The following is a 21298-nucleotide window of genomic DNA, read 5'->3' as shown; positions in this document are numbered from 1 at the left end:
AATATTCGGAAAAAAAGAGAAAAGCTAATAATCGCTTTGAACTTATTATAAATCACATTCAAGGATGTTTGCTCTGTTATCGATTTTCAACTTTTTATTCAAAGGAATTCATGAGTATCAAAAATATTAAAATTCATCAACCTATTTAACTGTCAAAACCATTTTGACTTCAAAAAATTCAATTTGAATACAAATCAGGTTTTTTCTCGGAACAAGAAATTAACTTTTTTCTGCTTCGAAAATAAACGATGCTGATGGTCCACAAGGCAGATGGAAAAGTCTTGCCATTTTTCTCTGCATCTCTCCATTTGCCTAGTCTCTCTGGCCGCAACTGCGCGTGGAATCTAGCGCAATTGCACACAATGCATTGCATCCATCATCCGCTGATGTTTCAAATAAAAAAACCTCATTTTTTTGTTTTAATTTATGTTTTTTTGATTTTTCAAACTAATTTTATCATTGAAAATTTTCATTTTCCAGCTCTGCATCTCAAACACTTCAATTCAGTAATGCAGACACAAAATATAGTGGTAAGTTGCTTTGACATTTTCAAAAACCTTGGATAAAACGCTTAAATTCCAGAAACAATCTCTTCGCGACTGCCCTCCAACTCCGCACGACAATTTGGTGGAGCGATTGGTGCTTGCAGGATGCAATTTGAATCGAGTAACAACGCATTCTCTCCAAAATCAGGTAGGAGTTTTCAATTTGTATATAGAGACCAAGTTACCTACTTTTCAGATTATGAGAGGAACCATCAGCGCATTGAAGGGATTTCAGACGAATCCAAAAGCAGAAGCATTAAAATATCGAAACGTGCCCAGTGATAATGCCAAAGAGCGAATGTGAGTCTTTCAATTTCTTTGAGCCGGGATGTTAAATTTGGATTTTCAAAATGAAAGCCATGTTCAAGCCTAGACTAACAATGTCAATTTAAAATTTTCCAGGGACCAATGCAAGAAAGTTGTGGAAATCCTTGTAGATGTGAATTGCCCATTCAAAGTTGAACCGCACCATCTTATCAGAACCGACTACGCAATGCTCACTCCGATGATTATTTGGGTTCTTCGTCAAACGCTTCTTTATGAGTGTGAGCACAACCAGCACAAAAAGTTCTATGCAAACTTTTTCTCTAAAAAATTCGCATCAGAGGAAAAAGCTGTTGCGGATTTTTTGAGACGATTCAGAGAAGAGTCCACTGATATTATCAAGAGCACCTGGTTTTATCAGGAATTTAAAGAAGAGATCCTTGGAAAGAAGTTGAGCGGAAGACAGATTCTCGGCAAGTATTTGGTTACGAAAAAGTTGTTGGAGTTGGATATTAGTGAATCTGATTTTGAATCAGAGGATGACGTAAGTTTTGATTGTGATAAAAATTGAAAAAAAAACAGAAACGGAAAATTTTTAACTTAAAGAATACATAACTGGCATATTATTAATTTAAAGTAAATGTATGATAGTTTAAGAATAGTGAATCACTTACGCAAAAATCTAATGGAAAATCTTCAGCGAGTAGCTCAAAATGAAATGTTCCAGCATAAGCTCACTAGGGAACCGTCAGAAGGTGCCTATCGGACTTGCATATGAGACTTAAGTCATTCGATAGTGCATGTCTTAAAACGGTTACTCGTCAATTTTTAGCGGAAAAACTCCAGAACCAAGCTCACGGCGGGCTCTCAAAGATCCGAAAATAGCACTGTAAGGTAGAACTTTAACGATCTAACAAAGCAATTTTCCAATTTCACTTTGATAGCTCATATCTCCGCGGATAAATTTTTTACAGAAAAGTCATCAACTAAAAAGTTGTTGATATTGTTGTAAAAAACAAGTTTGTAGTTGAAAGTTTTTTACCAAAAAAATTTTTGTTTGAGTTAACAGCATTAGAATAGCAATAACAGCATAAAAATAACAACAACAGTTGCCGCACTTCACGCCGTTTTGTCTCAAACAAAAATGTTTTGGTAAAAAACTTTTAAGTACAAACTTGTTCTTTGCAACAATATCAACAACTTTTTAGTTGATGACTTTTCAGTAAAAAATTTATCCGCAGAGTTATGAACTATCAAAGTGAAATTGGAAAATTGGATCATCAATGCTTCGTTAAAGTGCTATTTTCGGATTTTTGAGAGCCCGCCGTGAGCTTGGTTCTGGAGTTTTGCCGCTAAAAATATACGAGTAACCGTTTTAAGACATGGGCTATCGAATGGCATAGGTTTCATATACAAGTCCAATGGGCCTTCTGACGGTTCCCTAGTCAGATTCCAGTTTTTTTTTAGAATCTGTGGTTCCTATAATTTTTCCAACAGTACGCTTATCGAATTTCTTTTAAGAATATACTAGGGCTCCCATCCGGCTTCGCTCTCACGCTTTAAACGCCGCAATCGAAATCTTTATAGCGATTCGCGGAACCCAAAAAGTGTCGGACGCGGAGCAAAGTTTGCACCAAATAGTGCCATACCCTATCGCACCGCGTCGGACACTTTTTGGGTTCCGCGCATCGCTATAAAAATTTCGTTTGCGGCGTGAGAGTGACGCCGGATGGGAGCCCTAGAATCTACATGACATTAAACTTTTTCGTAAAACTATAAATAGAAAACATTGATAAAAACTTTTCCAGGATGGCACTCTTGTCGGATCCATTAAAAAGGATAGGCTTCCAACGGCCGAACAGTTATTTGCGGAGGACAATTCTGTCATCAAAACCTACCACGAAGGTCTTTCCTCAACTATCCAAAGCATGTTCATTGACGAAGAGCTAGATTCACTGGACAAACGTATTACTCGTGAAGCTCGAGCTTTTTATCGCACGCGAAAGGAGCACTTGTATATTGAGGATCAGTTGTTCACTGTCTACTCAAGGTCGGAGGATTTGTAAGTACTAATTCAATAGGTTAATTCAATATGATAAATAGTGAAGTAACCCTCGTTAATTGGATTTTTCTTTTTGAGAGCTAATAACTTGAAAAAAAATCAGATACTTCAATTTAGAAATTTGAAACAATTTATGATAAAGAGCTCCAAAAGCCCTTCTAAAATGTTACTATCAAGATTCAAAATTACAGCGATCAATCGCTCGTTGATTGTACTATGCAAGAACTTGAGACCACTTCCGCCAGAGTTCAAATTTTCACCAGAATGATTAGCGACGACTACAACAGAACAATGGGCATTCGTGATGCTTTGAGTCCAAAAAAGAACAGTCATGGAAAAGAAACAAATGATCCGATTCGACAGAAAATTTATGAAGATCACGGAAAAACGTTAAATTCGTTCGGAAAGGTAGGCAAGCTAAGTTATTAATTGTTAAATATATATATATATATACTAAATTTTGTTAAATGTTCTGTTTTCTATTTCCTCTTTTCAGTAAACTAACCTGGCTATTTGAAACTACTCAACAAACTAATGTTAATATTATTTCAGATTCTACGCTTGTCCGAAGGGATGACTGTCCGTATTAGTCGAGCAATGGCCAATACATTCGGAACCAGGGAAAGAAATGCAAGAATCGATAATATGGAAGATTCCCCTGATCTTTGCTCCGATTATGTTGAGTTCAACGATGATAAAATTGTCGATGACATCATTGCCTTAAGCAATCGAATCAGCAAAGTCGTTCAGGTGATCATGAGTATTCCACTTCCGGATGAGTAAGTGCATAATTGAAATAAGTTTAGAGTAACATTTTGAACTTGCAGATATCGAAAGGAGGCAATGAGCTACCAACATCTTTTTATGAGCTACGTAGAAGACGTTCTCACCAAATTGACTGACTGGTATTGGAAAGCAGACTTGATGCAGTATCATCGAATTGAGGAGAGAAAACGTCTGGAGAAGCGGAGATCAGACATGCGCATCAAACAACGCCAGGAAATCAAGAATGCACAGCTCACACGAATCGTAAGATATTGACTTCTGAAATTTTTAAACACTGTACCGAATTCTAGATTTTGTGATTCCAAAATTATAGGGCTCCCATAAGGTCGCCGCGTCGGTCTCACGGCGTCACTCACGCCGCATGTATCCGAATGTGTAGTGCTGCGCGGAACACCGAACGTGTCGGCCGCTTCCAAATAACTAGCTTTAAGTTTCAGCGCGTATTTCATAATTCGATGGTTAACCTGGAAATTATTGTTACAGATATTCGATGTAAACCAAACTATCCAAGATGTGACTCACGAACTCACCACGCAAAACATTGTTGCTACGCAGCTCCGCCTCGATTTTTGTGAAGCTTTTGCAAGAAGCACAACCCTGTCAGCTCTTCAACGAGCTAATTAATTTGTCGAGTTCATTTTATCATGTTATTCTTCGCCGACGCTGTAATTATGTGATTTTTTCTAGGTGTTAATATAATTCATCTAGCCGAGAGTTTAAAAAATTGTTCGATTTAATAATTCATTACAATCCTCGCTTTCCGTGGTTTTAATATATCGAGAATCTCGACCACTCCTGTATCATAATAATTAAAAATTATCATTCTTCAAATCTTCATTTTCTGATTTCCATTCCTCCACATTTCATTGCAGCCGTGTTGCCAATTGTATTTGAAATAGATTCGTTGTCGTTTTTCTGACTGTCTTCTCACCCACTACATTTAGATTTTTTGAAACTCGTCGATATTGTATGGGCTCATCTGTCATTTTTCTATTCCCACTTCCGATGCATTAAAAAAATAATTATGGGGTTTCAATCTGTTTTACACTACATACAAAATGTTTTTGAAATGATTAAATTGAGAAAATACGAAAAAAGTTATTACTCACCCTCATATTACCCCCCATCCCTCGAACTTAACCGTTTCTATCGTGGCAACTTTTGTTCATATTTTAAAAATCCTAATAAAAATATATTCACAGTCCCAATATACCGAATATAACTGCAAAATTTTTTTTTTAATTTCTAAATTTTTATGATTTTTTAAAAATTGAAAAAAAAAACAAAAAAGGGCCGAATTATTTTTGAATTCCCGCGCAAATGAGTGACGTCATTTTTGACATTTTTGCGTTTTTCGGCAAAACTGATTGATTTTTCTCCATTTCTTTTTTGTTTTATAATTTGAAACATGCTTTTCCAATTTTTCAGACATTTTTCCGTGCAGAAAGCTCGGCAGTCGGAGAGAAATTTGCTGAAACACTAAAATTGGCCTACAAATCAATGATTTAACATTTGAAAAACTTTTTTTTGTAGAAAACTGTGTATTCTATCGTATCTGTATTCTATCATTTAATGCAAATAACCCACAGACGGTAATCCAGCTTTAAAGCAGCTGAAATGTATGTTGTCAAGGCCGTGCAATGCGGTGTCATACTAATAGAAGAAATTGTTTTGTTCAATCTTAGAAAAACTTTAAAAAAAAAAACCAAATCACAGGAAAAATTCAATGTTTTTTAAAGAGTTTAAAAATGATTAAAAATTTCACGTCAACATTTTATTTTCACAAAAATAAAATGTTTAATTATTCTTATATATCATTGAAGTTTTCACGGAATTTGTATTTAATTTGCAAAACTTTAATATTAGTTTGTGGCGGCATGGCTCAGTTGGTAACAACCTCGACTAACAATCCAACAACATCCGAAGACCTTGGTTCGATCGCAAGCTTCCTCCGCCAATTTCTACTCGTCCATTCAAACACTTCTCATCGACTTCTCGCTTCATCAACAGCGCATTAATACAAAATACAAAATAGTCTTATGAACAAAATAAAAGAGATCCAAAGAAGAATTATAATAAGTGAACAAATGTTAATAATGAAATAGAACAATTTTTCGAAGTTTGCTGTTTGAATAACCATTAAGCTCGTGCACGGTTTTGAATGTAGAAAAAATAAAATAAAATTTTGAATTTTTCTGCTTGAGCTCTTGCATATTTAAAAAACAAGTAACTACAGCAAAAGTTTCCCACAGCCGATGCAGCAAAGAATGATCATGGTTCCTCCAGAGTTTTGGTTTTCAGAATGAGATTGGCAGATTGGCTGTCCAAGTTTCAATATTGGAATCGAATAACGTTGAAACTTTCGAAAAGTGTTAAAAAATTTTAGTGCTAAATGTTGCACGTATCAACCAAATTTCAACCCACTTTTCTGTACAGAATAGTTATTTTATTGATTTGTAATGATTTTCACTTTTTTGCAGAAAGTTGTTATAAATTTATATGTGTCCAATAAAAAATAGAGCCAGTGCAACACCAGCAAAAAAGTCTTTGGTTCGTATGAAGTTATCTGATCCATTGCTCCCACCATCTTCATAATCCGCACCACTTTCTATATCATCTGCAATTTTCTAATCCAGTCCGGTTTTTATTCTATAAAAACATACAGCAGAAACCTCCATTGTAGACAATATTTGATTTCACTGAAGTTTCATAGTTCATACAGTCAATAAAATCATAGAACAAATTGGGTGCATTATTTCGGATGATAAAACGGTCTGGTCCAGGTGTATATGGATACTGGAACTTGCTTCTGTTAAAACTCAATTAAATCTAACTCACCGCCATATTATTGATGAATATATCTTTGAGATTCGGATTTGAAATTAACTGAATTGCTGGAGAAGTGTCTGAAGTTTTAGTTGATTGAATATTGTTTAAAATAAAGTACGCACAAAGTCCGAAATTCAAGCCCCGTTTTTTTTTTTGGAAAATCACGGAGATCAGCCGGCGCATCGTCATGGCATCGTGGCGCTGCTTTATTTTCCTTGTAGCTGATGGGACGGAACAGCATGCTACGCCCACAACGAGTTGAATACACCGGCGCGCGGAGTCCGTGAGATGTCGGCGGCTGATACTGGTTGGTGTCCCAATTTTGCAACGCATTTTATTTAATTTAAGTGTATAGGGTAATTCGATTTTAACGTAACTGGCACTACTCGTTAAAACGTTGCAACTTCATAGCGCACGCTTGCAGCTTCTTAGCAAACTTCTGCAACTAAATAAAAACAATTATATAAAGTTGCAAGAAACTGTTATGAAGTTGCAGGAATCTGCAGAGGTTGGCAAAACTTGGCGTGGGGCGCGCAAATGAAAAACAAATCGAAGCGCTTGCAGGTATTGCAGCTTTCTAACATGTTTCTGCAGACTCTTGCAGCTTCTTAACATTAATTTTCTTTGTCTCGATCCCTTGGCCCGTTGCTCTTCGTTCATATGATACACTATGAATCATCAATTAACAAACATAAAAATTAACAATAACACATTCCTCTGGAAAGAGCATGACTTTTTCTCGTGTTTAAGTTCTGCAGGAATCTGCAGAACTTTGCAGGAGCTTTCTAAAAAACAGCGTGTGCGTCGCCAGAACCAATTTTATTGAATCTTTGCGAAAAAGTTGCGGGGGTTTGTTAAGAAGTTAAAACATAAAAGGATGTCTGAGAAGTTGCAAGAGTGTGCTATGAAGTTGCAACGTTTTACCGAGTATAAACGCACGATGCACACTTTGTTTGAAAAATTTAAAATGCGGAAGGAGAACAAACCGTTCAGATTTGCAACGTTTGTCAAATTTCCAAGAAACGCCAAATTTTCCAAGCTCGTATTTTGAATAGTCAAACTTCCATATATATTCCGCACAGTTTGAAGTTTTTGAACATAGCTTTCGTCTCCCGCGCTAATGATCACATGTCCCATCACGTGAATACACTGACTATCCAACGTGCTCATTTTGTCCCAAACACAAGTTTTCTGGCCATCTTCTCTTATAGTAATATTGCAATATTTTGCTTCATTTTTCACGAATTTTGCGTTTACTGTAGTAAATCTTTGCATTTCCTCCATTGTCAGACAAAAGTCGGGATGCAGGTTTTCAAAGTTTAATGTAAACCACCGACCTGGAGTTATCATTTCCTGAAAGAAAAATTTTGAACTCAAAGCCAAGGAAATCTAAATATACCGTCAAGTTATTCAATCCAAAATGTGTCATATTCTTATTGTCACGCAAATCAATAGATGCATTTGCTGAATTGCCTCGAAATTTGACAACATTTTCAAGAAATGATATATTTTGAAAGTTTGTATTGTGGACAATTAATTTCCCGGTAATGTTTCTCATATTAGATAATGCGGAAAACTTCGAAATTTGAGAGGTGTTGTCAAATTCCATTGTTCCAAACATGGCAGTGCAGTTTTTATAGTTCTCAATGTTGTTCTCGTTGAAAACCGTCCCGATACATCCTGAAAATGTTGAATTATTACGTTGTAATATTGTGTATTATGTTATTATTATGTAGTATGTCTTTCAAAAAAATAAATTCAAAATTCCAATTTTTCTGATTTGAAGTACCGGTTATATAAATCATTAAAACATCTTCCAACTATTAAATTTCCTTGTCATTGCTTAATTGTGTATGCGGTGAAGTGTTGGGAAACTATTTTTTGTAAATTTTCTGTAATCATAATTTAATTGACGTTATATACTTTATACTCTCTATCGATGCGTGCTGCCTGCAGTACTAGTTTTAAGTATTACTAGAGATTGCAGCACTAATTTTCCAGTGCTTAATCGGAAATTGAGAACATTACTATTCATTTAGAAAAGCTTACATATTGAATAAAAATAAAACATTTCAGAGAAAATCAATGTTATTTAACTTTTTTTTAAACAGTATGAAATCATCGAAAAATGCTTGAAAAATGTCATAAACCATTTTTTTTTTAAATTACTGGCTTATTATAAACCGCTGAAAATTGTTTTTTAGTGCGCGTTTGGTATCTTGAAATAATTATGTTCATTCTACACTTTTGCAACAAGTTAGTGCAAATTACTGAACTCCAAAATTTTTGCCAGTGCACATTAAATTACTGAATAAAACTGACGTCATTCTGACAAAAATTGGGGAGCAATATCAAACTAACAATTCTTTTCAATTTTCAACCTGATTCAACCTAACTTTAAAAAAATGTATTAATGATTAACACAATATGGGACAATTATAAATATATTTTCTTGCAGGGTTTTCAGTTTTACTTTTTCAAAATGTTTCTGTAGTTTGTTACAGTTAAGTTCATAATCGATTGAAAAGGTTTTAAAATGTTACTTAAATTCGACAGTACATCAAAATATTTGCAAAAAAACGTACCACAATCTTTCAAGTTCTTGTGCACATATATCACATCAAAAGCTGCATAATTATTGTTTTCGCATAACAAACTTGCGTCTAATCTTGAGTTGTTAACAATTTGAATAGGAAAAATGGCCGAGAAGTCCATGGAAAAAAGAATTCCAATTTCCTCGAGCTCATTGTTATGAGAAATTGATAATTCGACTGGAAGGACTAGATAATATAAAATGTTAAAACTTTCAACTCACATTCATTACTGTTCGAAATGAAATCAAGATTTTCCAAAAAAGACAAGTTTTTTAAAGTTGTGTTTTCGATCCGTAAAACGCCACATAAAACCGTCAGGTTTTGAAACGTGGTTTTCAGTTTTTCGAGTGGAATCTTATTAATTGTTGAAGTGAAGGTTAAAATTGAGCAAACTTTTGTGCAATTTGTTGGCCATAGCTCAATTGTTTCAGTTGTCACTTCCGATTTGTTGAACCAACATGGAGACGCTTAACATTTCCAAGTAAATTTTAGAGCAAAATATTTTTTTTTCATAATTATTTTTTTCACTCACAGCAGGTTTCTGTTTCAGACAGAATGCGAAAATCGTCTTCAAAATTGTAGGAGAAAACAGTTGAAAAACAAATGCACAAAGTCAAAATCATCAAGTGACTTCTATTGGAAAACGGAAATGGTGTGAGTAAGAAGTATTTTCAAGAAAGCAGTATAATCATGTGGATTGACTATGAAATGGGGCAATTACGACCAAATTATACGTATAGGTATCTCGTGATGAAAAATGTCTAGATTAAAGAAGATTAAAATCAAATATTTAGATTAAAAAAGACCCGATGGAAAATATTGAGTGAAATTATATGTAGTTAAGTAAAGCTTCGATGAACTTCCAGTAAACTTAAGACCTCAATAAATTTAATGGGGTCTATCAAGAAAAGGTTATGAACACAGATTTTCTTGTCGATATTATCAGAATTTAAGAACAAAATATATTAATAAACTGTTATGCTTTGCACATCTTTTGAAGTATCACAATTTTTCGTCATTGCTGGATGTCGTAGGTTTTTTACTTTCTAAAGCTATATCTTTAGTTTCCTATTCATGTGAAAGATTCGTATATCTGAAACTTCGCTTGTATATCTGAAACCTCGCTTGTTAATAGCCAAACATGTCAAACGTAAAGAATGAAACTTAAAAACTCTGTCAACGGAATAAATACAGTAATAACCCCTCTTTTTGATGTGTGGTGTCCACGAGAAGTTATATTGTCCCCGGTTGGTATAGCAATCCAACGTGGGTAGTCGTTCACTAGCCGTTCACTTACGTAGATTTCTCTCAAGAATAGTGAAGGATCTCAAAACAGAATGAAATAGCGTATAAAAGTGTTAGTGTCGATGGTCGTTAAGTGACTTCCTCAAATCAGTTATTATGTTTTGATACTATCTATGTACATTAAAATTAACTTGTTATTGTCTACGTTTTCGTTTTTTTTTCATCCCTCATGAATTAGATGCCTACTTAAAATGAGCTGAGTATTCAGTTTCACAAACTATCACTGAACATTTGATTATGGCTCTCTTCTTCTGGAGAGATGTTTTGGAGTATTTTAAATATTTTTGTGTCGGTTGTTCAGTTTTTCTTAACACAGTGTTGATTATTCTTGTCTTATTTCGATCACCACACTCTTTAGGGTTTTACAAGTATCTTATGACCTACATTTACGTTTTTGACCTTTTTTACGCGGTGTGGGATATAATCACTAATCCAACAGTATACTCATACGGGCCGGCTTTTGTGGTGTTTCGAAATTATGATAATTCTATGTTCACTCGAGAAATGAGTTTTTATATGGTTCTGGTCTATTGTGGATGCTTTGCTTTTTCATTGGCATGTTTTGGAGTTCATTTCATGTATCGTTATGGAACAGTTAACAATGATTTCCGTGAACGGTTTTTGTCAGGGAAAAAGATTTATATAATATTTGCGGTACCAATCCTGTGTGGAAGTTGGTGGAGTGTAATCAGTGGAGTGGCATTTTGTTTCGATGAATATTCAGACGAATATTTAAGGTTTGTATTAAAATAACTTTACATTACATTATCAAATTTCGAATCAATTTTTAGCCAACTTAACCCAATTTGTTTGATTTTCAGAGATGCTGTTAAAAACGACCTAAACTTTAATATTTCTAGTTTGGCCAGCATGGTTATATTTTTCTACCTGCCTGATGAAAACGGAAAACTTCATCCTCATTGGAAAACATTTTTGGTCATGACTAGTATATATACTATAACAGTAAGGAATTTTTTTGTATTACGAAATCATCTTTATTTTCAGTTTGTCTCTATTTTCAGTGTAATTTTTTGCGGTTTTAAATGCTATAATTGCATTTTGCAAGCTATGTCAATTACGACGGTCCAATCAAAAATCTCGAAAAGTCTTCAGCACCAGTTACTCAAAGCATTAGTGATTCAGGTTTTTGAAAACTACCTAGAAAATTTAGCGTTAAATCAATATTTCATACTCTCATTCCAATGGTATTGATGTATATACCGCTATTCTTCGTGTTTGCTCTACCTCTTTTTAATATAAATTTTCCATATGCGAGTACTGCTATATCTGCAACAATTTCCATTTACTTAGCCATTGATCCTCTACCAAGTATGTTCATTATCAAAGCTTATCGAAAAGCTGTACTGGGTAAGTTAACTAACAAATTGGACGCGTGTATAATTGTTTTTCAGAATTATTTGCAAAGCTTCTATCGCTAATCTGCACTTGCATCAAATTTCAGCCTAGACGGGCTCAATAAAGTACAACAGCTTGATAATCTTTTGACGTTTTTTTTTTAAAACTTGACTAACACATTTGACGTCTAAACATTCATTCGATTACCACATTCAAATAATTTGTTTATACAAATCTTCCATCGAATTTCTTCAGATCTTCAGAAAAAAAAAACGAAATAAATTAAGAATAAATGAACCTATTCACTTCAATGATTTTTGTCTTTTTTGCACTATCAACTGTACTAACAGAAAGTGAAATATTCTCTATAGAAATTCTAACCGATACAGAATTTGGTGATGATTATTATGAAAGTTCCACAAACTCCAGTTTGGAAGTTTATTAATTCTTTCGTATGTATGTTTTCATTATAAAAAATGTTATTTCAAGTTTAATTTCAGGACAATGACTTGCGAAACAAAAACCCGGGACATTCAAGCGAAACAATGAAAAGTTATATAATCGTTTTGTGATCATTTCAATTTTTGAATCAATAAAATGTTATTCTGTTCCGACATTTCTCAAGCATCGCATGCTAGCACACGTCACTGTTTTATTATTCCGAAAAATATAGAAACATGGCTTTATGAATAGTTTTTCGTACTGTTTAAAAGTTGTATTAAAGTTTGTTCTTCTGTAATATTTCATTTTTTAGTTTTCCAAACCACAGCTTGAAGATAAAAATTGAAAAATCAACTTAAGATTTATATAAATGTGTTTTTACAAAAATATCTACAAATATTAATACATTACGTAGGGAATTGCATCTTTTACATTTTGACATTGGAATGTGCTCATTGGAATGTGCCATGCTATACAAAATTATGTACTCCCAATTTTCAGGTTTATTACACTTGTGATGCGTTTTCTTGTTATCCTACTCATCGTAATTATCATCTTACCATTCGGTACTTTACAAATATTTTCTCTGCAAATACCAGAAGAAGTACGATACTACTCAGATATCGATGTTACCACAAAACAACAGAAAATGTTCTGTGAGTCAATTGTCAAAAATTTTATCAACTTGAATGTGTTTTCAGGAATAAACCGGCGGCAAAAATGATTAATCGTTAATGATTACAGTTCAATTTTATATAAACTTCTTTCTACGAAAATGAATCAGATTTTTACCTAAATGATACACATAAAATTCTGGACAACACATAATAAACTAGAAATGCAGCAGGGAATCCACGAACGGATTGGCTCCGGAGTCCAATGAAGCACGCCTCTGCATCATTATTTTTCAACGCACTTGTTCAAAATTGAAACTTTATGCTTCTTTTAGTGGGCTTCTTTTAGATAAAGTTTTTCGTTTTTCGAACAACAATTCTGAAAAAAAAATTGTTGTTTTTTTAATCTTAATTTTTAGCATGATTACGGACAGACAATGATAGTAAGAACAATATTACCTTTTTTCGTTAAAAAGTGTCCTTTTTACAAAAGGATTATACTCAATGTCTTTTTCAACTAAGGTGGTCTTCTCTATGAAGTTCAAGTCGGAGACAGAATGCAAAAGTCTCACGTTAATCAGATTCGGACTCGTTATGGTGACTACAGTCGTGAAGACATTTTTGAGGAAACTATCTATCCTCTGTTCTTTTCGACTCCAGGAAAGTTTACTAGCTGTTCAGACAATAAGTCAAGTTCCGGGGCCACAGGGGAGAAACTAATCTTTTTGATTCTTCAGGCTCGTCTGTTAATCCTAGATTGTCTTCCGATTCTTTTGGTTTTGTGGGGGAGAGTGGCGGTGATGAGATGTCCCGCAATGATGATCCAATTGTTACTTCGAATGGTTCCAGTATTGATGTTAATCGTGGAAGCCGAATCACAAGTGAACTAAAGAAGAAAGAAAGCAATGCAGTCAGAGGACAGCCACGTGGATCCTGCTCTCCAACCAACAACGACGTTTCGGCGCCCAGATACGCCTCACGTTCTCACTCGACCACCGAACCAAGCCATTCCGTAAGACGAAGTTCGCGAATTCGACGAGTACCGGACAGATATCCGCGTGGGTCGACATCCACACAGCTCGGTCAAGCCTCCACTCGCAACGGATGTCGATATACAGCTTCTGGTCGAAACCCCTCTTGCCAAGGGAATCGCTATTCGTCAATAAGGGGGGAAGGTGTTACGTGTTCGCACTACTTCGCGATAACAACTCGACAATAAGAAGCACATGAACTCTCGAACTCTCTTATTATTATTTCACGTATTATCCACATGTACATTCCTTGATCGAATCTATCATATTCGATCATTCCTCACTATTCTATCATACTGCACTCTTCTGCTTTCTAATAAAGCTCTTCTATTATTATTACAAAATATATAACATTTACTCTCTGGCTTCACCGTATTTTTTACTCTCGGGCTTCACCGTATATTTTACTCTCTGGCTTCACCGTATATTTCCCGAACTTTACCAATAATCTTAGAAAAAAATTGTCTATTCAGGGCCATATCAAGTCTCCCAAAATTCCAAAATTTTTTTTTTGTAATTTCGTCAAGGTATATGCCTGTAAAAAATAATTCGGATACAGAAACCCCTCTAGCGTGGCTTAAATTTAATTTCCAGGTCCCGAACTTTACCAATAATCTTAGAAAAAAATTTTCTATTCAGGGCCATATCAAGTCTCCCAAAATTCCAAAAATTTTTTTTTGTAATTTCGTCAAGGTATATGCCTGTAAAAAATAATTCGGATACAGAAATTCCTCTAGCGGAGTTCAAGCAGAAAAAGTGGATTTTCAGTCATACCTTTTAGTGCACAGTTTGAGAATGACTAAAAACGACCATGCAAAATTAGTAGATTTTCCAATTTTCAAAAATTAGAATCTGGCGTCAAACTAACTTTTTCAAAAATCCTGTAGCCATTTTGTTGCAAATTTTGTGTTCTTTCAGAATTTCGAAACCAAATTCAAAAAAGTGTGAAGCCAGGGAGTAAAATATTCTGTAAAGCCAGAGAGTAAAATATTCTGTGAAGCCAGAGAGTAAAATATACGGTGAAGCCAGAGAGTAAAATATTCTGCGAAGCCAGAGAGTAAAATATTCTGTGAAGCCAGAGAGTAAAATATACGGTGAAGCCAGAGAGTAAAATATACGGTGAAGCCAGAGAGTAAAATATTCTGCGAAGCCAGAGAGTAAAATATTCTGTGAAGCCAGAGAGTAAAATATACGGTGAAGCCAGAGATTAAAATATTCTGTGAAGCCAGAGAGTAAAATATTCTGTGAAGTTAAAGGCATGAAACTAAATACTCAAGATCGTCTTTTGTACATTACACTTCCAATTTAAGACTTACAGTTCCATTTCTTGCACTCCATGCAATCGTTTCTCCAGAGACGTAGTCAACTTCTGCAGAGTAGTGCACAATTTCAGTATAACTTTCCTCTTTTCCTTCACAATTACTAAACTCTTGTATGTCATTAGGTCTAGATGTCTTGGAGCTTACGTTCTGTATCGTCGTTCCCCTTCACTCCACTTCGTATGCGCAGCACCGTGAAAACAGATTTTCAAGAATCGGGCAGTGATTGGCTCGTTGGATCTCAAAACAACCTGCCCAGTAACAGTTTGACCTGGTGCATAACCTCTCGGGCTATCGAACACAATTCCAAAGTGATCCATATGTTCCATATCTAAACTAAAAAGATACAAGGAAATTTAGAATTTTAATTAAGGAAAATGTTGTATGATTATAAAATGAATGAAAACTGATAAAATGAAGTGGTTATCAAATAAATTGCCGTTTTATAATATAAATATGATTTCACAAAAATCAAATAACGCACGGTATAAGACTGATGACGACATTTTACCTCCTGATTACGCGTTTTGAGTCACAATATATTATAAAACGGCAATTTATTTGATAACCACTTCATTTTATCAGTTTTCATTCATTTTATAATCATACAACATTTTCCTTAATTAAAATTCTAAATTTCCTTGTATCTTTTTAGTTTAGATATGGAACATATGGATCACTTTGGAATTGTGTTCGATAGCCCGAGAGGTTATGCACCAGGTCAAACTGTTACTGGGCAGGTTGTTTTGAGATCCAACGAGCCAATCACTGCCCGATTCTTGAAAATCTGTATTCACGGTGCTGCGCATACGAAGTGGAGTGAAGGGGAACGACGATACAGAACGTAAGCTCCAAGACATCTAGACCTAATGACATACAAGAGTTTAGTAATTGTGAAGGAAAAGAGGAAAGTTATACTGAAATTGTGCACTACTCTGCAGAAGTTGACTACGTCTCTGGAGAAACGATTGCATGGAGTGCAAGAAATGGAACTGTAAGTCTTAAATTGGAAGTGTAATGTACAAAAGACGATCTTGAGTATTTAGTTTCATGCATTTAACTGATAACAAACTACAATATTGTTACAGGAAAAACTTCCATCTGGCCACCATGTCTTCCCGTTTGCATTTCCACTCCCGATAGAATGTCCACCTAGTTTTGAAGGTTTCCACGGCCACGTTCGTTATTCCGTGCGAGTTGAGCTTGACAGACCATGGAAGTTCAACAAAAACGAAAGGGAAGACTTCAAAGGTATTTCGAAAATTGTTAATGTGCGCAAAAAGTTATTTTTCAGTTATTCCCAACTTTGACTTGAATCATCTTCCGTTGGGAAATGTTCCTAGAATGATGAAGGATGTGAAGGACATTGGGCAAATATTTAAAAAAGGAATAGTAACAATAACTGTGAGTACAACGCTGCTACATTGATAGGTTATTTAATGCTTTCAGGTAACTATCCCCAAAGCAGGATATGCTCCTGGAGAATACCTGCCAATCACAATCGACATTGACAATGCTTCCAAACGTGCAGCAACGTTTGTGCGAGCTGAACTTCATCAGCACTCGCATTACAATGCTAGCAAAAACCATGGCCTCTTATGCACTCATTCGTCTTACCACGAACATCACAAGGATGAAAGCAAACGTATTGCAGAAGCTCGAAAAAGCATAAAAATTGCTCCAAAAACCGCTGGCCGTGAAATGCTGCGGATGAAAATCCCAAAGTCGCCACCAACATTTACAAGTCCCATTATCAGCATTGAGTATTGTCTTTCTGTGAGGTTGGACACTTTAACAACCCTTAATAATACATTGCACTGCGAGTTTGATATCATCATCGGCACAGTGCCAATAACTGAATCGATCGTGGAGCCAACGGTAACTACCTTTCCGTCTGATCCACCTGTCCTTGAGCGGCTGGATTCCTAACCTCCAGCCTATTCAACTGTGGTTCCAAGTGCTCCGACCGATGATACAGCGGGAACATCCGCTCTACCGCCGTCTTATGAGGAATCAATGTGTGTAACTAAAATTTAATTGGGTATTTTATTTTATTTTTTCTTGTATAATTGTGAATTAATAAAATTCTGGCCATTTACATTAGTCAATCAATTTTCTTTCTCTATTGCTAAACATTGAGTTTCAAAAATATTCATTTGGCAAAAAATAAGGTAGGGTAGATTCAAAAAACTATAAGGATGAATTGTAAATTACAAGTTTATTACAATCAACAGATAAGTTTAAAAAAAAACATTTCAGAAAATAATATGAGGAGTAGTGATATTCGAGATTGACGGTGAATTTTTATAGACAATTTTACAGGATTTTTTTGTGAGCCACTTTTTGTGCAGTAGTGAAACAAGATAACAGTGCAACGACGACAGCAACTTATTCTAAAAGATAGGAAATGTGAGTGGTTGTCCGGCCATAGACATTTGGACAATCTGCTTTAACAAAGACAGTACGTTGAGCAAGGCAGAAACGCTCAATAATTTCCGATTTCTTGGCCACAAGTTTGGCGGCAAGTCTTTGGCGAACACCTTTATTGTCTTCCTCTGCGTGTTTGTATTCAGATCTTTGCATTCGACGAGCTTTACGTCCTTGCTTTGCCAGAATGTGCTCAACCTCCTCTTCTGATTTTCCCTGAGCAATTGCTACAGCCTTCATCTCTCTTACAATTCTGGCTTGAACAATGTCCAATTGTTCCATGCGATTTCTGGTTTTAATCTCTAGATACTTCTCGAGATATTCCTCAACTTTTAGTTCATCCTTGTCAATTCGATGCTGAAAATTGCTTTTTAAATTTATACATCGTAATGTTTAATTTATATTAACTTTTTTATGATTGTATGCTAATTGTTTAGTCTTAGGATGTCTTCGGCCTGACCCTTTTTCGGTACTACATATGTATTAAACGTTTTTATAACACTCACTAAAAAGAGCTGAAGCTTGGTCCTTCCAGCGCACCACTTTTCCTCCTCGTGTTGTTTTTTGTTGCGGCAGAACGCACAGTTACCCTTTGAATCGATAATTTTCTTATTGGCCAGCAGGGCAGTGACCATGAGCTCGATCGTGTTGCGTTGAAGACAGATCATCAAAAAGGCGCTCTCCGCTTTTTTCTGAAATAAGTTTTAATACAATCATTAGGATACTTGGTTTTGGCTGGAACCATAATATGATTTTTCCGAAAAAAAAACATACCTGTGGAAGAGTCATATTTTTTGTTTTCTTGCAGCAATAACTGTCCTTCAAGTAGTTGCAGATTTTGAGACACTTCATGCAATGCAAGTCTCCCGGTCCTCCATCAATCTCCATAACGTAGGTCTCAGCCGACATTTTTCTGAAAGTAAGTCATTGATAAAAAAATTGTCAAAAAACTAATAACACAAGAGATGAGTAAGCTTAGTGTATAGCCAAAAATAATTCCCCCTCAATATTGCTATGGTATCGCACGCATTGCAAGGGAAAGAATAAACTAGGCAACGCGGTCGTGCACTGCGCGCCGCGTAGCGTGCAGAAGTGAGCGACAACGAGAGAATAACAAGGCAGCCGAGAGAGGATGGCCGAGAAATCGATTTGCCCATTTGACTAGCAGTAAATATGAGATAGCAATAGGAGGGAAAGAAGCAAATTGCGTAGTGGAATAAAACAAGAGAGATTAGTAACTGGAGTACACATAAATTGTTGATCAATAAATTTTAAACAGCGGAAAAATAAAACAGTCTAGTATGTTGAAAATAAGAGTTGCATGCAAGACTTTTTTTCGTTTAGTCATTTTAATTGGAAATGTAAATTTAGTAAAAATGCGGTAATTTAATTCAAGCAAAAAAATTAGAATTGAATAATTAAAAACACGAACACTTTTTTGCTCGAAGTACGGAATTGTGATCACTAATACACAATTAAGAGTCTATTTATTTTATCGCTTTGTTATACACCAGTTATTATAAACCAAACATAAAACTTTATTATTGAAAGAATTCCGAAAATCGATAAATCCCACAAAATAAGAAGTATACTGAAATACCAAAAATATCAAGGTTTAAATCACATAGACTACTTCCAAAATTTCGATCAACGACAGTGAAATATACGTATATATATATAATCAATTTTCCAAGAAAAATAACGACTAGACCTGTAGCACAAGGTTGACTTTAATAAATTGACACAGATGTAGTAGAAAATGTGCTACATAGTGTGAAAATGTTTTGAGATCAATAGAGAAAAAATATCAAAATCTCCTTCTTATGCATTAGAACAATTAGTAGCCCTATAGTTTTCTGGGATTGTTTCCTCATCAAAAGTCGGCTCATCTTCTACGTAATCCGTTTCATATTCGTCCTCCTCTTCAAATTCGGTATCATCTGAATCATTGGATTCGTCTATCAATTCCTTTTCTTCACGGTTTTCATCCACATCAGAACCTTCCAAATCAGTGGATTCGCCATTATCATCGTCTGCTTCCTCATCTTCATCTTCCTCCTCGACCCTTCTCCGTTTGTTTGGCAAAGAGTAACCAACATCGACAGTAGTTGAATCAAGCTCTCGTTTTCTTAGATATCGATTAAAACTGTCATCGATAAGTTCACGAACTTCGTCTAAATAGTGTTGATTTTTTTCGTCAAAGTGCTGTTTCAAATCGTCATAGCATACACTCCCGGATTCGATGTTTGGCACCTCTTCTGTAGCTGGTTTTGACAATCTGCCAGTTTTGATTTTTATGATATGCTCATCCAAAACATATTGTTGGAATAAAGTGCCAAGTTGCTCATTTGAATGCATCAAATTGTTGAAAAGAGCGCCGGTGTGGTTCTGAAAATTTATATTATCTGTCAATTTGTAGCATAATTGTTTCTCAAAAAATACTTTTTAAACTATATGAGTTTTCTTAACTAAGAAATAAGAAATAGAAGTAAGTAAAATTTTCTTTGACATTTTTCTTCAAATTATCCTCTTAACTGAACATGTGTATTTTTTTGATAAACTTTTCATTTTTAAATACTTATTAACCGACTAACCGCAAATTTAGAGAATTGATAATTAAACCGACGGCATCTTCTCATGTGCATTCTACAAGCTTGTACGTTTTCAAATTGTTCCTTGCAAAGTCCACATTTAAGATCCTCTTCCTGATTGGAAGCCCCACAAAACATAGCCAGATGATTTTGAGACATAAGTAGGCGATTAGCGTGTTGATGTACTTGGTACTAAAAAATCTGATAAAGCTGAGAGGCTATATAGGATTTGAAAATCCTTACATGTACGTCACGTTCTGCATTTTTGAGACAAACATCAATATGAATAGCGAAGGAATTTTCAGTGTTGAACTTTTCATCGCATTTGGAACATTGCAATTTGTACATATCTGGAAGAATGTTTGTATTATTATAATGTCAGTTTAAAACAATTTTTCTTTCAAAATAAACTAACCCATTACAGTCCCGCACGTTTCTATTTTAAGCGGCTGCTGCCAAATATCAAATATTCGTTTTGGAATGTCGGCCATTCTGAAAGATATAAAGGTGAAAAATCAGAAAATAAAATAAGAAACATAATTAGCGAGATGAACAAGCGAAAACTTGATATCAGCTGATGTAGATCGCAAAATAAAACAAGATGTGACGGAAAGAAATTGGATGGCAAACGAGAAGGAAGTGAGGACAAGGAAGTCACGAGAGAAATCAACTACGGGAAATAAGTGAGAACGACAGTTGGGCGTGCGGCAAAAATAAATAGGGTCCTGTTGTTATTTTCAGCAAAATATATTTACAAAAAGCTTGCAATTTATTTGGGGCAAAGATCAGAGGATAAAAATAGTCATTTTTGTTAATATAATTAATAAGAAGCATCGAATAAGTTCCACATTATCATAAGTACGTTTACTAAAAAGAAACAGAAACATATTAATGCTTCCTTTTGTTAAATTTAAAACAACTTTCCAGCCTTAATCTAAGCTTTCCCACAGTTTTGTACAGTAGTTTTAATTTCAGCAATAGTTTAAATCAAATCAAAATAAAATTTTGGATATTTGTTAAAAGTTATAGTGAACAACCTGAAGCGAATATATGGAAAAAAGATGTTTTCAACTTAAAAAAGTTGGTGTGAGGTTGGACAAACATATCATTTACTAAACCATGAAAAAACCATTT

General features: G+C 34.9%; 6 protein-coding genes, 1 non-coding gene and 2 pseudogenes across 10 annotated transcripts; 5 read left to right on the top strand and 4 right to left on the bottom strand.

Annotated features, from left to right (window-relative positions):
* The first annotated feature begins 480 nt into the window (after positions 1 to 480).
* C31E10.5 (CCDC93 N-terminal domain-containing protein) lies at positions 481 to 4857 on the top strand. The gene is made up of 9 exons (NM_077932.7): positions 481 to 530; positions 583 to 693; positions 742 to 845; positions 948 to 1353; positions 2618 to 2871; positions 3063 to 3279; positions 3424 to 3650; positions 3699 to 3900; positions 4141 to 4857. The coding sequence occupies exons 1-9, from the start codon at positions 510 to 512 to the stop codon at positions 4279 to 4281; spliced, it is 1683 nt and encodes a 560-aa protein (NP_510333.2). The 5' UTR covers positions 481 to 509; the 3' UTR covers positions 4282 to 4857.
* Positions 4858 to 5430: 573 nt separating this feature from the next.
* Positions 5431 to 5451, top strand: 21ur-14064. The gene has a single exon (NR_072480.1).
* An 83-nt stretch (positions 5452 to 5534) lies between these two features.
* On the top strand, positions 5535 to 5675 carry C31E10.11 (uncharacterized protein; the record flags this gene model as incomplete). Its single annotated transcript, NM_001373564.3, has 1 exon — positions 5535 to 5675. The coding sequence occupies one exon, from the start codon at positions 5535 to 5537 to the stop codon at positions 5673 to 5675; it is 141 nt and encodes a 46-aa protein (NP_001360673.1).
* Positions 5676 to 5680: 5 nt separating this feature from the next.
* irld-24 (Receptor L-domain domain-containing protein) lies at positions 5681 to 9708 on the bottom strand (the record flags this gene model as incomplete). 2 transcript variants are annotated; one of them, NM_001373563.3, is made up of 8 exons in its annotated part: positions 5681 to 6274; positions 6321 to 6453; positions 6496 to 6563; positions 7473 to 7839; positions 7886 to 8166; positions 9072 to 9257; positions 9302 to 9547; positions 9613 to 9708. In NM_001373563.3, 8 exons carry the CDS (start codon positions 9701 to 9703, stop codon positions 6153 to 6155), a joined length of 1494 nt encoding a protein of 497 aa, NP_001360674.1. The 2 variants fall into 2 exon arrangements, with proteins under 2 accessions (NP_001360674.1, NP_510332.1); NM_077931.5 differs by lacking the exons at positions 7473 to 7839; positions 7886 to 8166; positions 9072 to 9257; positions 9302 to 9547; positions 9613 to 9708 and adding an exon at positions 6609 to 6819 and having other exon boundaries at positions 6153 to 6274.
* Positions 9709 to 10622: 914 nt separating this feature from the next.
* Positions 10623 to 11905, top strand: C31E10.1 (annotated as a pseudogene). The gene has a single exon. A coding segment is annotated over exon 1 (1283 nt).
* Positions 11906 to 15072: 3167 nt separating this feature from the next.
* Positions 15073 to 15475, bottom strand: arrd-27 (annotated as a pseudogene). The gene is made up of 2 exons: positions 15294 to 15475; positions 15073 to 15249 (listed from the first exon to the last, which is right to left on the bottom strand). Coding segments are annotated over exons 1-2 (359 nt in total).
* A 322-nt stretch (positions 15476 to 15797) lies between these two features.
* Positions 15798 to 17246, top strand: arrd-24 (Arrestin C-terminal-like domain-containing protein). Its single transcript, NM_077927.5, has 5 exons — positions 15798 to 15990; positions 16035 to 16140; positions 16235 to 16397; positions 16441 to 16550; positions 16596 to 17246. The coding sequence occupies exons 1-5, from the start codon at positions 15809 to 15811 to the stop codon at positions 17073 to 17075; spliced, it is 1041 nt and encodes a 346-aa protein (NP_510328.2). The 5' UTR covers positions 15798 to 15808; the 3' UTR covers positions 17076 to 17246.
* Positions 17247 to 17283: 37 nt separating this feature from the next.
* Positions 17284 to 18486, bottom strand: F48F7.6 (Zf-C4pol domain-containing protein). The gene is made up of 3 exons (NM_077926.7): positions 18348 to 18486; positions 18080 to 18265; positions 17284 to 17930 (listed from the first exon to the last, which is right to left on the bottom strand). Exons 1-3 carry the CDS (start codon positions 18480 to 18482, stop codon positions 17535 to 17537), a joined length of 717 nt encoding a protein of 238 aa, NP_510327.1. The 5' UTR covers positions 18483 to 18486; the 3' UTR covers positions 17284 to 17534.
* A 602-nt stretch (positions 18487 to 19088) lies between these two features.
* Positions 19089 to 20662, bottom strand: F48F7.5 (C2H2-type domain-containing protein). Its single transcript, NM_001373562.4, has 4 exons — positions 20580 to 20662; positions 20408 to 20514; positions 20168 to 20356; positions 19089 to 19961 (listed from the first exon to the last, which is right to left on the bottom strand). Exons 1-4 carry the CDS (start codon positions 20653 to 20655, stop codon positions 19395 to 19397), a joined length of 939 nt encoding a protein of 312 aa, NP_001359561.1. The 5' UTR covers positions 20656 to 20662; the 3' UTR covers positions 19089 to 19394.
* Positions 20663 to 21298: the final 636 nt, after the last annotated feature.

Source organism: Caenorhabditis elegans, chromosome X (genome assembly GCF_000002985.6).
Source record: "Caenorhabditis elegans chromosome X".
Classification (NCBI taxonomy): domain Eukaryota; kingdom Metazoa; phylum Nematoda; class Chromadorea; order Rhabditida; family Rhabditidae; genus Caenorhabditis; species Caenorhabditis elegans.
This window is presented reverse-complemented; position numbering and strand designations above follow the sequence as displayed.